Source organism: Panulirus ornatus, chromosome 8 (genome assembly GCF_036320965.1).
Source record: "Panulirus ornatus isolate Po-2019 chromosome 8, ASM3632096v1, whole genome shotgun sequence".
Lineage (NCBI taxonomy): Eukaryota > Metazoa > Arthropoda > Malacostraca > Decapoda > Palinuridae > Panulirus > Panulirus ornatus.
In genome coordinates this window covers 17,333,352-17,348,808 of record NC_092231.1, presented here as the reverse complement: position 1 = coordinate 17,348,808, position 15,457 = coordinate 17,333,352, and the positions used below count along the sequence as shown (strand labels likewise).

At 39.6% G+C, this 15,457-nt stretch overlaps 1 protein-coding gene across 3 annotated transcripts in view; it reads left to right on the top strand.

The window, feature by feature from the left end:
• LOC139749849 (TRMT1-like protein) overlaps positions 1-14,971 on the top strand; it is a 33,901-nt gene extending 18,930 nt beyond the window's left edge. For all 3 annotated transcript variants that reach the window (XM_071664175.1, XM_071664176.1, XM_071664174.1), the window contains 2 exons: positions 9,915-10,179; positions 12,406-14,971. In XM_071664175.1, the coding sequence (XP_071520276.1) occupies positions 9,915-10,179; positions 12,406-12,563 (423 nt within the window). In that variant the 3' untranslated portion in view covers positions 12,564-14,971. The remainder of the gene's footprint in view (positions 1-9,914; positions 10,180-12,405) is intronic.
• The last annotated feature ends 486 nt before the right edge of the window (positions 14,972-15,457 follow it).

The following is a 15,457-nucleotide window of genomic DNA, read 5'->3' as shown; positions in this document are numbered from 1 at the left end:
AATGGAAAAAGGTGAGAACAATGGAAGTAAGGGGAGTGGGGGAGGAATGGGATGTATTTAGGGAATCAGTGATGGATTGCGCAAAAGATGCTTGTGGCATGAGAAGAGTGGGAGGTGGGTTGATTGAAAGGGTAGTGAGTGGTGGGATGAAGAAGTAAGATTATTAGTGAAAGAGAAGAGAGAGGCATTTGGACAATTTATGCAGGGAAAAAATGCAGTTGAGTGGGAGATGTATAAAAGAAAGAGACAGGAGGTCAAGAGAAAGGTGCAAGAGGTGAAAAAGAGGGCAAATGAGAGTTGGGGTGAGAGAGTATCATTAAATTTTAGGGAGAATGAAAAGATGTTCTGGAAGGAGGTAAATAAAGTGCGTAAGACAAGGGAGCAAATGGGAACTTCAGTGAAGAGCGCAAATGGGGAGGTGATAACAAGTAGTGGTGATGTGAGAAGGAGATGGAGTGAGTATTTTGAAGGTTTGTTGAATGTGTTTGATGATAGAGTGGCAGATATAGGGTGTTTTGGTCGAGGTGGTGTGCAAAGTGAGAGAGGTAGGGAAAATGATTTGGTAAACAGAGAAGAGGTAGTAAAAGCTTTGCGGAAGATGAAAGCCGGCAAGGCAGCAGGTTTGGATGGTATTGCAGTGGAATTTATTAAAAAAGGGGGTGACTGTATTATTGACTGGTTGGTAAGGTTATTTAATGTATGTATGACTCATGGTGAGGTGCCTGAGGATTGGCGGAATGCGTGCATAGTGCCATTGTACAAAGGCAAAGGGGATAAGAGTGAGTGCTCAAATTACAGAGGTATAAGTTTGTTGAGTATTCCTGGTAAATTATATGGGAGGGTATTGATTGAGAGGGCGAAGGCATGTACAGAGCATCAGATTGGGGAAGAGCAGTGTGGTTTCAGAAGTGGTAGAGGATGTGTGGATCAGGTGTTCGCTTTGAAGAATGTATGTGAGAAATACTTAGAAAAGCAAATGGATTTGTATGTAGCATTTATGGATCTGGAGAAGGCATATGATAGAGTTGATAGAGATGCTCTGTGGAAGGTATTAAGAATATATGGTGTGGGAGGCAAGTTGTTAGAAGCAGTGAAAAGTTTTTTATCGAGGATGTAAGGCATGTGTACGTGTAGGAAGAGAGGAGAGTGATTGGTTCTCAGTGAATGTAGGTTTGCGGCAGGGGTGTGTGATGTCTCCATGGTTGTTTAATTTGTTTATGGATTGGGTCGTTAGGGAGGTGAATGCAAGAGCTTTGGAAAGAGGGGCAAGTATGAAGTCTGTTGGGGATGAGAGAGCTTGGGAAGTGAGTCAGTTGTTGTTCGTTGATGATACAGCGCTGGTGGCTGATTCATGTGAGAAACTGCAGAAGCTGGTGACTGAGTTTGGTGAAGTGTGTGAAAGAAGAAAGTGAAGAGTAAATGTGAATAAGAGCAAGGTAATTAGGTACAGTAGGGTTGAGGGTCAAGTCAGTTGGGAGGTAAGTTTGAATGGAGAAAAACTGGAGGAAGTAAAGTGTTTTAGATATCTGGGAGTGGATCTGGCAGCAGATGGAACCATGGAAGCGGAAGTGGATCATAGGGTGGGGGAGGGGGCGAAAATCCTGGGAGCCTTGAAGAATGTGTGGAAGTCGAGAACATTATCTTGGAAAGCAAAAATGGGTATGTTTGAAGGAATAGTGGTTCCAACAATGTTGTATGGTTGCGAGGCGTGGGCTATGGATAGAGTTGTGTGCAGGAGGATGGATGTACTGGAAATGAGATGTTTGAGGACAGTGTGTGGTGTGAGGTGGTTTGATCGAGTAAGTAACGTAAGGGTAAGAGAGATGTGTGGAAATAAAAAGAGCGTGGTTGAGAGAGCAGAAGAGGGTGTTTTGAAATGGTTTGGGCACATGGAGAGAATGAGTGAGGAAAGATTGACCAAGAGGATATATGTGTCGGAGGTGGAGGGAACGAGGAGAAGTGGGAGACCAAATTGGAGGTGGAAAGATGGAGTGAAAAAGATTTTGTGTGATCGAGGCCTGAACATGCAGGAGGGTGAAAGGCGGGCAAGGAATAGAGTGAATTGGATCGATGTGGTATACTGGGGTTGACGTGCTGTCAGTGGATTGAATCAGGGCATGTGAAGCGTCTGGGGTAAACCATGGAAAGCTGTGTAGGTATGTATATTTGCGTGTGTGGACGTATGTATATACATGTGTATGGGGGTGGGTTGGGCCATTTCTTTCGTCTGTTTCCTTGCGCTACCTCGCAAACGCGGGAGACAGCGGCAAAAAAAAAAAAAAAAAATTCTAACTAAAATATGAAAGTGTAAGAGAGATTTGTGGTAATAAACAGAGTGGTTGAGAGAGCAGAAGAGGGTGTGTTGAAATGGTTTGGACATATGGAGAGAATGAGTGAGGAAAGGTTGACAAAGAGGAAATATGTGTCAGAAGTGGAGGGAACAAGAAGTGGGTGACCAAATTGGAGATGGAAGGATGGAGTGAAAGAGATTTTGAGTGATTAGGGCCTGAACATGCAGTAGGGTGAAAGGCATGCATGCAATAGAGTGAATTGGAACAATGTGGTATACTGGGGTTGACATGCTGTCAGTGGACTGAACCAAGGAATGTGAAACATATGGGGTAAACCATGAACAGGTCTGTGTGACCTGGATGTGAATAGGAAGCTGTGGTTATTGGTGCATTATACATAACAGCTAGAAAGTGGATGTGAGCAGATGTGGCCTTTCTCTGTGTGTTTCCTGGGACAACCTCGCTGATACAAAGGGTGGCTGTGCTTTTTTTCTGTGGGGTGAGATGGTGCTGGGAAATGGATAAAGGTGAGCAAGTATGAATATGTACATGTTAACTACTCATAACTGCATCCTGAGGGTATCATGTAACTTTGCAACCAGGCAACCAGACTCCCAAGCCACCATTTCCTGCAGACAACATGACCAAACATTGCATTCCAACTCTATTACATAAGAACAAACTGGAGCCCTCTACATGAAGTATCCTTAGACCTCTTGCCCATCCTGATGACATTCCATCTGGCCCACCCAGTCAACACACCCACAAAAAAACATAAACAAAGTACAGGAAAGTGGTTAACCCGCCTTCAAACCATACATGGAAGCAAAGATCCAAAACTTCAGTATCGATGATATCTCATTTCTTGATTGTGCAATTTCACACTTCATTATTTCCAACTAAGCAATCACTCAGAGCTGGGAACATCTAGGTTCATTTGGAGGATGAACACTCCTTGCTTGGCTCATGTTACAACTTGTAGAAGTTGAAATACAGGTAGGGAAAGTTTTCCAGTGCCCCACTTTATTATTCATTATATCATCTGCAGTACTTTTTTTTTCTTTTGAACTTGTTTGCTGTTTCCTGTTTCAGTAAGGTAACACAGGAACAGACAAAGAATAGGCCTCATTTGCTCACATTAATTTTGTTGCTGCCATGTGTAGTTCACCAAAACCACAGCCCCCTCTACACAACAAGAATTCACAAACCTTTCTGTGGTTTTCCCTGGTTGCTTAAAATGCCCTGGCTCAGTCCATTAACAGCATATATATTCCCGTATACCACATTGTTCTGGTTCACTCTGTTCTGTGCATATATTTCACCCTCCTTTATGTTCAGGCCCCGACCACTCAAAATCTTGTTAATTCCATTCTTCTATCTGTAATATGACTTTGTTTGCTTCTATTCTGATGCATTTATTCTCTTTGTCAACCTCTTCTCATTCACTGCATGTTATACATTGTTGCATGCACCATAACGGATCTTTTATTTTCATATACTCTCAACTTATGGTCAGTGTAAGAAAGTAAATCAAGAGTTTGACACCATATGAGTTCTACATAATTATACTTGTACACAAAGCTGATTTTTTGGGTAAAACTTGCTTTTTCATTTATGCTTTCAAATGGAAACTGTATTTCTACAGCACCTGATCAGCATTCATTTTCTGGTAGTGTCACTAATAACTCATTCACTGAACATGCTCAGATCATTTAAGTCACCCTATCCTCATATCTTCAGGCATACTGTATAATGATAAATCTCCTTCACTATCATCAAAAATGCTGTACATTTGATTTGGTCATACAATTTTTGATAGGCTTTTGTTTTCACTATTTCATGCAGCATGTGGTATAAGGTAAATGGAAACATTAACACTGGGATTAAATGCGTAAATTGAAAGATAGGTACACTTGACTGTCAAAGGCCAAGCTGTCACTAACAGTAAGGTTCTTTTATATTTTCTTGAATTTTTCTTAAAGTCCCACCTTATGTGTGCGGGCGTGCTCTCTTTGACCCTAAACTGCTCCTATTGTTATCAGAGAATCCATAGAGAATTGCTTCCATCATTATTTGATGATTTAACTATTCCCATCGCTTTTTAACGACCCAGCTGACTCATTTTATTATTAGTATCTTATAGTCTCTTCCATTGCCAGGAAGCTGCAAAAAAATACTCTTTCCTTAGTAGCCATGCACCTACCATAACAACATAATTGTATGGCTGTCAACCTGCAGGTTATGTGTACAGTGACCCCTTGGAAAATAGGTAGATTTATAAGATAACTTAAGTAATTTGTAGGAACATATATAAGTAGCAGTTGTTGAGGAAATTGAAGAAGAATAAGAAGAAAAGTAAAGAAATAAGTGACTTGGAGAATAATTTCTGTGGGATTATGCAAAGAGGAAGGAGGCCTGCTAGACAGACTGGTAGCTAAGGAATGCATTCCATGATATTTTCTGGAAGTGGTGCTATTGATAGAGAAGATAGCAATAGGATGAACACAGTGATACATGAGAGTTTGCACTGTAAGAAGAGAGCAAAAAAGAGTAGGGAATGCAGTCAATCGTCTGTGATCTAGTGAATGCTTCAGAAACTCATTCCCATGGCAAATACTACAACCAGTAACACAGGGCTGAAAATGTATTTAAAAGTATGATTTGCAAAGTTATAGAGTTTATAATGTATATTGAATTACAAAGTATGAAAACTAAAAAAAGTATAGCTCAGTGTAGATATTATTCATCTTACTCTACCAGCATTCTGCCTGTTTGAGAAACCAGTATAACGTGTACAAAAAGTGATGATAAAGAAAGAAACCAGACTTCTCTGTCCATCCCTGTTATCATGAAGTGAAGGAAGATCACACCACACTCATCAGCACTTCACCCTGCTGCATCTTTCCCCCTTTCCACTTTGCCAAAACAAAGGTAGGTTTATGATGTTTTTGTGTATTTTAGGCATTTTATTTGCAATATATTTTGAAGTATGAAAAACTTCCCTGCTGGAGACATCCATTTATTTTCCCATTGCTTCCTTCCTTCCTGTCTGCTTGTTTTTAAAAAACAATGATGTAATTCCTCACAGTAACAGGACTAAGACACAGACTTCAGATGGTATGCCAGGAGATGCCAAACACCCTACTGAGCCAGTAATGTCATAGACCAGATTGGATTGTTATATGGTGTTGGGTCTTCAGATACAAGCATTAGCTGGCTTCATAGATAATATAACTGTCAAAGGGGATGAAATTGTGGTGGATTCATCCTAATTGATAAAACGATGTTTTCATCTCCCATGTGAACAGTGGTTCTGTCTTTAATGCTAAGTGTTCTGACTCTGGTAGAGAAATGGTATTTTATAGTTTAAAACCAACATTCCTGATAGATTCTTACACCTGATACCTTTCTTATATCTTCTTATTTACTTTATTCATAGTCATGAATTCAGTGGTACTACAGAACTTCCCTAGCTCTGCTGCTTTATTTTATACCCATCTTAACTTTTGAAACCCAAGGCTTCAAATCCAACCATTAGAGTTGGGAGAAGCTTTCTGTCATGCAGATTTATTGCATAATATACAATTGAATTCTTTTCATTCATAACGGTTCTCATATTACCAACTTCATCTCTGTATGTGTATACTCTCAGCTTCAGGTCTCTCACATCAGTCCTAAGTGATAATTGCTCTTAAATATCTAAACTTATAAACTGCTTCAATTTCTCTCCATTCAGATTGATACCCCTTAAACTGCTCACCTTTTTCAAAACTAAGAACCTTGCTCTTACTCATATTTGCTTCATGCTTCTTTCTGCCATGCTTATCATCAAAGTAACCTGCCATTCTCCTTAACTTCCCTCTATCTCTGGAACAGAACTGCTTCATCTGCATACAATAATGGTAGCTCGAATTCTGTTCCATCATTATTCACTGATTTGCTGTTGTCATCCTACTTTACCCTCATCTTATCCATAAAAACATTAACCATGGACTTTGCTGATTTTCATGAAAAAGCAGATCTCTGTCAAAGTAATCCCCTTGCTCTAGAATTCTAAGTAACAGTTGACAATTAACTTGTTAAAGTAAGATCTGATCTAGATGGCTGATCTACTAGAGCATTACGTTTCATGTAGTTTTGTAACAAGAAAAAAATTAGGGAATGACATACATCTTTAGAATGCATAAAGGCTTTTTAATATACATAATTAAAGGACTGGTGGTTGGGAATACCTGGTTTAAAAAGCGAGATATACATAAGTTTACGTAAGTAAGTAGGAGAGATGGCCAGAGAGCGTTATTGGATTACGTGTTAATTGACAGGCGCGCGAAAGAGAGACTTTTGGATGTTAATGTGCTGAGAGGTGCAACTGGAGGGATGTCTGATCATTATCTTGTGGAGGCTAAGGTGAAGATTTGTATGGGTTTTCAGAAAAGAAGAGTGAATGTTGGGGTGAAGAGGGTGGTGAGAGTAAGTGAGCTTGGGAAGGAGACTTGGGTGAGGAAGTACCAGGAGAGACTGAGTACAGAATAGAAAAAGGTGAGAACAATGGAAGTAAGGGGAGTGGGGGAGGAATGGGATGTATTTAGGGAATCAGTGATGGATTGCACAAAAGATGCTTGTGGCATGAGAAGAGTGGGAGGTGAGTTGATTAGAAAGGGTAGTGAGTGGTGGGATGAAGAAGTAAGATTATTAGTGAAAGAGAAGAGAGAGGCATTTGGACGATTTTTGCAGGGAAAAAATGCAATTGAGTGGGAGGTGTATAAAGAAGAGACAGAGGTCAAGAGAAAGGTGCAAGAGGTGAAAAAGAGGGCAAATGAGAGTTGGGGTGAGAGAGTATCATTAAATTTTAGGGAGAATAAAAAGATGTTCTGGAAGGAGGTAAATAAAGTGCGTAAGACAAGGGAGCAAATGGGAACTTCAGTGAAGGGCGCAAATGGGGAGGTGATAACAAGTAGTGGTGATGTGAGAAGGAGATGGAGTGAGTATTTTGAAGGTTTGTTGAATGTGTTTGATGATAGAGTGGCAGATATAGGGTGTTTTGGTCGAGGTGGTGTGCAAAGTGAGAGGGTTAGGGAAAATGATTTGGTAAACAGAGAAGAGGTAGTAAAAGCTTTGCGGAAGATGAAAGCCAGCAAGGCAGCAGGTTTGGATGGTATTGCAGTGGAATTTATTAAAAAAGGGGGTGACTGTATTATTGACTGGTTGGTAAGGTTATTTAATGTATGTATGACTCATGGTGAGGTGCCTGAGGATTGGCGGAATGCGTGCATAGTGCCATTGTACAAAGGCAAAGGGGATAAGAGTGAGTGCTTAAATTACAGAGGTATAAGTTCATTGAGTATTCCTGGTAAATTATATAGGAGGGTATTGATTGAGAGGGCGAAGGCATGTACAGAGCATCAGATTGGGGAAGAGCAGTGTGGTTTCAGAAGTGGTAGAGGATGTGTGGATCAGGTGTTTGCTTTGAAGAATGTATGTGAAAAATACTTAGAAAAGCAAATGGATTTGTATGTAGCATTTATGGATCTGGAGAAGGCATATGATAGAGTTGATAGAGATGCTCTGTGGAAGGTATTAAGAATATATGGTTTGGGAGGCAAGTTGTTAGAAGCAGTGAAAATTTTTTATCGAGGATGTAAGGCATGTGTACGTGTAGGAAGAGAGGAGAGTGATTGGTTCTCAGTGAATGTAGGTTTGCGGCAGGGGTGTGTGATGTCTCCATGGTTGTTTAATTTGTTTATGGATGGGGTTGTTAGGGAGGTGAATGCAAGAGTTTTGGAAAGGGGCAAGTATGAAGTCTGTTGGGGATGAGAGAGCTTGGGAAGTGAGTCAGTTGTTGTTCGCTGATGATACAGCGCTGGTGGCTGATTCATGTGAGAAACTGCAGAAGCTGGTGACTGAGTTTGGTAAAGTGTGTGAAAGAAGAAAGTTAAGAGTAAATGTGAATAAGAGCAAGGTAATTAGGTACAGTAGGGTTGAGGGTCAAGTCAATTGGGAGGTAAGTTTGAATGGAGAAAAACTGGAGGAAGTAAAGTGTTTTAGATATCTGGGAGTGGATCTGGCAGCGGATGGAACCATGGAAGCGAAAGTGAATCATAGGGTGGGGGAGGAGGCGAGAATCCTGGGAGCCTTGAAGAATGTGTGGAAGTCGAGAACATTATCTCGGAAAGCATAAATGGGTATGTTTGAAGGAATAGTGGTTCCAACAATGTTGTATGGTTGCGAGGCGTGGGCTATGGATAGAGTTGTGCGCAGGAGGATGGATATGCTGGAAATGGGATGTTTGAGGACAATGTGTGGTGTGAGGTGGTTTGATCGAGTAAGTAACGTAAGGGTAAGAGAGATGTGTGGAAATAAAAAGAGCGTGGTTGAGAGAGCAGAAGAGGGTGTTTTGAAATGGTTTGGGCACATGGAGAGAATGAGTGAGGAAAGATTGACCAAGAGGATATATGTGTCGGAGGTGGAGGGAACGAGGAGAAGTGGGAGACCAAATTGGAGGTGGAAAGATTGAGTGAAAAAGATTTTGTGTGATTGGGGCCTGAACATGCAGGAGGGTGAAAGGAGGGCAAGGAATAGAGTGAATTGGATCGATGTGGTATACCGGGGTTGACGTGCTGTCAGTGGATTGAATCAGGGCATGTGAAGCGTCTGGGGTAAACCATGGAAAGCTGTGTAGGTATGTATGTTTGCGTGTGTGGACATATGTATATACATGTGTATGGGGGTGGGTTGGGCCATTTTTTTTTTTTTCGTCTGTTTCCTTGCGCTACCTGGCAAACGCGGGAGACAGCGACAAAGCAAAAAAAAAAAAAAAAAGTAAAGGAAACTTATGAAAGACCTCCTTGAGTATGATTCATATAATCTAACATGTCTAACAGGCTTTGAACTGATGCCCCAGTAAAATATAAGTCAGATGCTAAAGAGCTGACAGAATTGCACCAAGCTGTAAAGCTCGAATACAATGGCTACCCCAAGTAAAATCATAGTTATAGTTGAATCTGGAAGAAAACAAGCTTTCCAGGCATTGCATAATCCTAAATTTTAATGACTAATGGATTCTTGGGCAATTAAGGTAAAGATATTTTCCTTTGACAATAGAAAGACAGCTGGTTGCAGATCTTGAACAAGCATATTATCTTTAGTTTATATTGTAAAGGTTTTCCTCCATAGAAGTGTTTCATGCTTCTCATGTGTTTTTTGATAAGTTCCTGATGGTAGGAATCTTTATTTAGGACAGTGGATTTCAACCTTTTTTTTTACTGATGGCACTCTAGTTTGAGGTACTCTTATTAAATTTTTCACAAGTTGCCTCAAGAACACATGCTGAAGGCTCCAAGAGTTGAATTATTGAATGAAATTGAATCTTTAAGGACCAAGCCTTAGGAATGTGAATTTTTGAACAAGACTCCTTATTTTAGTTGTCAACAAAATATTTTTGCAAATGAATAGACCGTCTTACAATTTTCTTACATGCTGGCAGTACCAGCATCGTATGGAATACTATAATACTTATGCAAAGAAAAGAGGCACTATGTCAGTTACTTCTCTCTTTTCTTATTCTAAAGTATATAAAACTAGGTTTGCCTTTGTTGTACTGTATAATGATATATTTTATTTCAGACCATCATTAGTGAAGCAAGATGTAATGATCATCCTTGCTTAGAGATGAGTATAGGTGGAGACAAAGAAAACACATTGAGTGAAGGCATAGAGGATACTATAGCTACTCCAGAGGAGGAAGATGAAGAAGAAGGGTTACAGAGCCACTTTTATCACTGTGCTGATGATAATGATGAAGAAAGGTCACCAAAACGTTTGAAGACTGATCATCATTTACTGAGATCTCCACCTTTTTACTTCAATCTCCATCGTCATTCTCCCAAAGGTAATGCTATACTTTATTTTGGGCTAATGACAGAGATACCAAACTATCTCTTACACATTGTACTGCAATTAACAAAAGATGCTGATATCTGCTGAAGTGAACTTTAGCATTTAGAATATATTTTGATACTCTGAGTGAAAAATTTGTTCTTTGAGATATATCGTTATGTCTATTTGTTTTCATATATTTCCTATCATTTTTTCCTCTTGGAACATTCCCATTAGGAGGATGGCCTTGACAGAAAAGTGTCTTGGCTCTCTTGTCAAAAGTCACCTCTTCAACATGCTTCCTTTTCTCCTCACAATTTCATGTTCTCTCACTTTTCCCTCACAGGAAACCAGTTCTTTTCCCTTTCTATGTATGTTTTCTTTACCATCCTTTCATTGTGCATCCTATATACAACCAATTCAAGGTGTTTCTCTGAACCGTGCTGTGATACCACACTTCATATCTTTTCCTGTTGCTCACATAACAAACCTCACCAGTACATATACCATCCAATCTCTTAACATTGTCTGTTCCATGTCCACATTTTACATTTGCATGTTAATGTTAGAAGCACTCCATTCAAACTTACCTCCCAGTTAACTTGTCCCTTAATGATACTGAACCTAATAATCTTGCTATTATTCACATTTACTCTCAACTTTCTTCTTTCCCACACTTTACCAAACTCAGTCACCAACTTCTGTAGTTCTCACTCAAATCAGCCACCAGTGCTGTATCATCAGCGAACAACAACCGACTCACTTCCCAAGCCGTCCCATCCAAAACAGACTGCATACTTGCCCCTCTCTCCAAAACTCTTGCATTCATCTCCCTAACCACCCCATCCATAAACAAATTAAATAACCATGGAGACATCTCACACCCCTGCAGCAAACCGACATTCACTGGGAACCAGTCACTTTCATCTCTTCCTACTCATACTCATGCCTCACATCCTTGGTAAAAACCTTTTACTGCTTCTAGCAACTTACCTCCCACACCATGTCCTCTTAAAACCTTCCACAAAGTATCTCTATCCACCCTATCATATGCCTTCTCCAGTTCCATAAATGCTACATCCAAATCCATCTGTTTTTCTAAGTATTTCTCAAATACATTCTTCAAAGCAAACACCTGATCCACACATCCTCTACCACTTATGAAACCACACTGCTCTTCCCCAAGCTGATGCTCTGTACATGCCTTCACCCTCTTAATCAATACCCTCCCATATAATTTCCCAGGAATACTCAACAAACTCATGCCTTTGTACAATGGCATTATGCATACATTCTGCCAATCCTCAGGCACTTCACCATGATCCATACATACATTGAATACCCTTACCAACCAATCAACAACACAGTCACCCCCTTCATTATAAATTCCATTTCAATACCATCCTAACCTGCCACTTTGCTGGCTTACATCTTCCTCAAAGCTTTCACTACCTCTTCTTTGTTCACCAAACCATTCTCCCTGACCCCTCTCACTTCGCACACCACCCCGACCAAAACACCCTATATCTGTCACTCTGTCATCAAACACGTTCAACAAACCTTCAAAATTTTCATCTCCTCACTTCATCACTACTTGTTATTATCCCCCCTTTTGCCCCCTTTACTGATGTTCCCATTTGTTCTCTTGTCCTATGCACTTTATTTACCTCCTTCCAAAACATCTTTTTATTCAGCCTAAAATTCACTGATACTCTCTCACCCCAACTCTCATTTGCCCCCTTTTTCACCTCTTGCACCTTTCTCTTGACCTCTTGCCTCTTTCTTTTATACATCTCCCAGCCATTTGCACTACTTCCCAGCAAAAATCGTCCAAACGCCTCTCCCTTCTCTTTCACTAACAATCTTACTGTTTCATTCCGCCATTCATTACCCTTTCTAATCTGCCCACCTCCCACCTTTTTCATGCCACATGCATGTTTTGTACAAGCCATCACCACTTCCCAGATTACATCCTATTCCTCCCCCACTCCCCTTATGTCATTTTCTCACCTTTTGCCATTCTGCACTCAGTCTCTTCTTGTACTTCCTCACACAAGTCTCCTTTCCAAGGTCACTTGCTCTCACCACTCTCTTCTCCCAACTCTCTCTCTTCGTTTCTGAAAACCTCTACAAATCTTCATCTTTGCCTCCACAAGATACTGATCAGACATCCCTCCAGCTGCCCCTCTCAGCACATTATTAATGGTCGGTTTAGTAAAGTCATGTTTCTTATTTACAGGCTACGACTTGGGCAAAATTAACAAAATAGTAGAATACTTAAGAAGTGCAAAACACAAAGCCAGCCGCACACACTTTGATCCTGAAGCTATTCGAACGACCTGCACCCTTGCTGAATTTTCCACCCTTTTAGTTGAGTTTTCAAAGGCACAAGCCTAATAAGTACCTTATGAGTTGGTTGTTTTCTGTACCTGACTACAAAGTTTGAACATACTTGTTTACAATCTTTTTATGTGATGGTAACATAAACCCCTTGAAATGTAAAGTCAAACTATGTAATAGTGGTCACCTCCTCAGATAACTGGTTACTGGGAACCTGCTAGTTACTTGTGACATTGATCATCACATTCATCATTCCAGACATTCACTCCTTTGGATATATATATATTTTCATTTTTTCATACATATTCACCATTTCCAGCATTAGTAAGGTAGCACTAAGAACAGAAGACTGAGCCTTTGAGGGAATATCCTCACATGGCTCCCTTCTCTGTTTCTTCTTTAGGAAAATTAAAAAATGGGAGGGGAGGATTTCCAGCCCCTCACTCCCTCCCTTTTAGTCACCTTCTACGACACGCTGGGAATACATGGTAAGTGTTCTTTCTCCCGCATCCCCAGGTGGTTTGATCGAGTAAGTAATGAAAGGGTAAGAGAGATGTGTGGAAGTAAAAAGAATGTGATTGAGAGAGCAGAAGAGGGTGTGTTGAAATGGTTTGGATGTATGGAGGGAATGAATGAGGAAAGGTTGACAAAATGGATATACGTGTCAGAAGCGGAGAGAACAGGGAGAACTGGTAGACCAATTTGGAGATGGAAGGATGGAGTGAAAAAGATTGTTTTGATCAATCAGGTCCTGAGCATTGAGGAGGGTGAAAGGCATGCAGGGGATAGAGTGAATTGGAATGATGTGGTATGCTGGGGTCTACATGCTGTCAGTGGACTGAATCAGGACATATGATGCATCAGAGTTAAACCTTGGAAAGGTCTGTGGGTCCTGATTGTGGATAGGGAGCTATAATTTCAGGGCATTAGACATGACAGCTAGAGAATGGATATGAGTGGATGTGACCTTTCTTCATGTGCCCCTAGCACTAACTAGCTAACATGGAAAATGGTGATAAAGTATGAAAAATATTTATGAACTAAGAAAATAGACTTGATTTCCTAGTATGTAAGCCTGAAAAATCTACTAAACCATGCAGGTTGGATGATGTATCCTTCCACCTCTTTTCTGAGGAATTCGCATCACATATAGAAGTTTGGGATTTATTATTTCTTTAGAAAGACATACAGTTTAGCTTTTCAGTTATTCCCTGTAAAGATTCCATTTCATCCATCATTTAAATGTGCTGTATGTTGTAAATAATTCATATTTGTGTCATTCAAAGTTATCAACACTTCTGTATTTATAAAAAATACAGTTTTCATGACCCCCTAAAAGTTTACAAAGAAAGTGTTATTTTGAAAATATAGGGTTTTGAAAATCAACACTTTTTTAAGGCTCCAGTCATGGACAAAAGTCCACATTAAGGCCAGACCTTAATTTGAATGTAGAGAGAAATATGAAATAGAAAAAGAAAAGACAAGGAAAAGTATTCATGAATTTTGAAGCAAGTGAAAAACCTGAATTTTGAGAGTGGCCACTTTCATTCACTAGTTTTGATATGTGAATTAACAATATTTTCATCGTAGCTATTGGAAAAGCTTTATACAAATAAATTTGGCTGAAAGGTATGAATTGTCGACATATGTGTATTTGTAGAAGTGTACTTTGGCCCATGACCCCAACTGCCTTTGTATCGTTTGTGCACTTGTGGAGTTTTGATAATTGTGAATGGCTCTATACCAATGCTGTTGATTTTGATTAATAGATTGATGAGTGAGCTGAAGTCTCATTGTTTGATTTTTTTTCTATTAATGATTGTCTTTCTTTAGTCATGTGGCTTACCTTGTAAATATAGCAGAAATCTCAAGAGTGCAATGTTAAGTTTAGAAAATTAGTTTTAAGGTATGATATTGCTTTACTTGTGAAAGTGTATGTTCCACTGCTTTTTTGTTGAATGTAACATAGATATGTATAACTGATGAGCCAAGTGATTTTTCTTTTTCTTTCTGATGGGATCTTTATGACATGGTGGTGTAACCTAAGTGCCTGGTTTAGTGGATTTAAGTCATCTAGGCTTTTGCCTTATTAGTAACTGAAAGCTGGTTGATTGGTGAGGTGATAACTTTAAAGGTCATTTGATTTCTCATCTCATGATACTTGTCATGACATATATATATATATATATATATATATATATATATATGCATGTCCATGATCAGTATGTAGTTCAAGTATGGAAAGAAGCATCTGTGTTGTCTCTAAGTTATTGTGAATTGTTAACAGTGTAATAATTATAAAAGGTGTGTTGGATGAAGAAAAATTACGTGACCATAGAAAAATAGATACTGTAATGGTTTGGAAGATAGTCCATATACTTCAGTTTTCTGTCTTTTCTACCTACAAAGATGTATATGTAATGTGTATATACACAGGTTTTTGAAATAAAGAATGATGAGGCAAATGTGGATTTACTTGCTCTTGGAGAAAGAATTGCCTTCAAATCATGTGTTTAAAAAATAAGAAGCATTTTAGTCAAAATTCTTTTCTAGAGTTCAAAGGAAGTTAGATTCTGTATATAGAAATATCTAGATTTTTTATACTTATATTTATATTTTTTTATTATTTATTATACTTTGTCGCTGTCTCCCGCGTTTGCGAGGTAGCGCAAGGAAACAGACGAAAGAAATGGCCCAACCCCCCCCCCATACACATGTATATACATACGTCCACACACGCAAATATACATACCTACACAGCTTTCCATGGTTTACCCCAGACGCTTCACATGCCTTGCTTCAATCCACTGACAGCACGTCAACCCCGGTATACCACATCGCTCCAATTCACTCTATTCCTTGCCCTCCTTTCACCCTCCTGCATGTTCAGGCCCCGATCACACAAAATCTTTTTCACTCCATCTTTCCACCTCCAATTTGGTCTCCCTCTT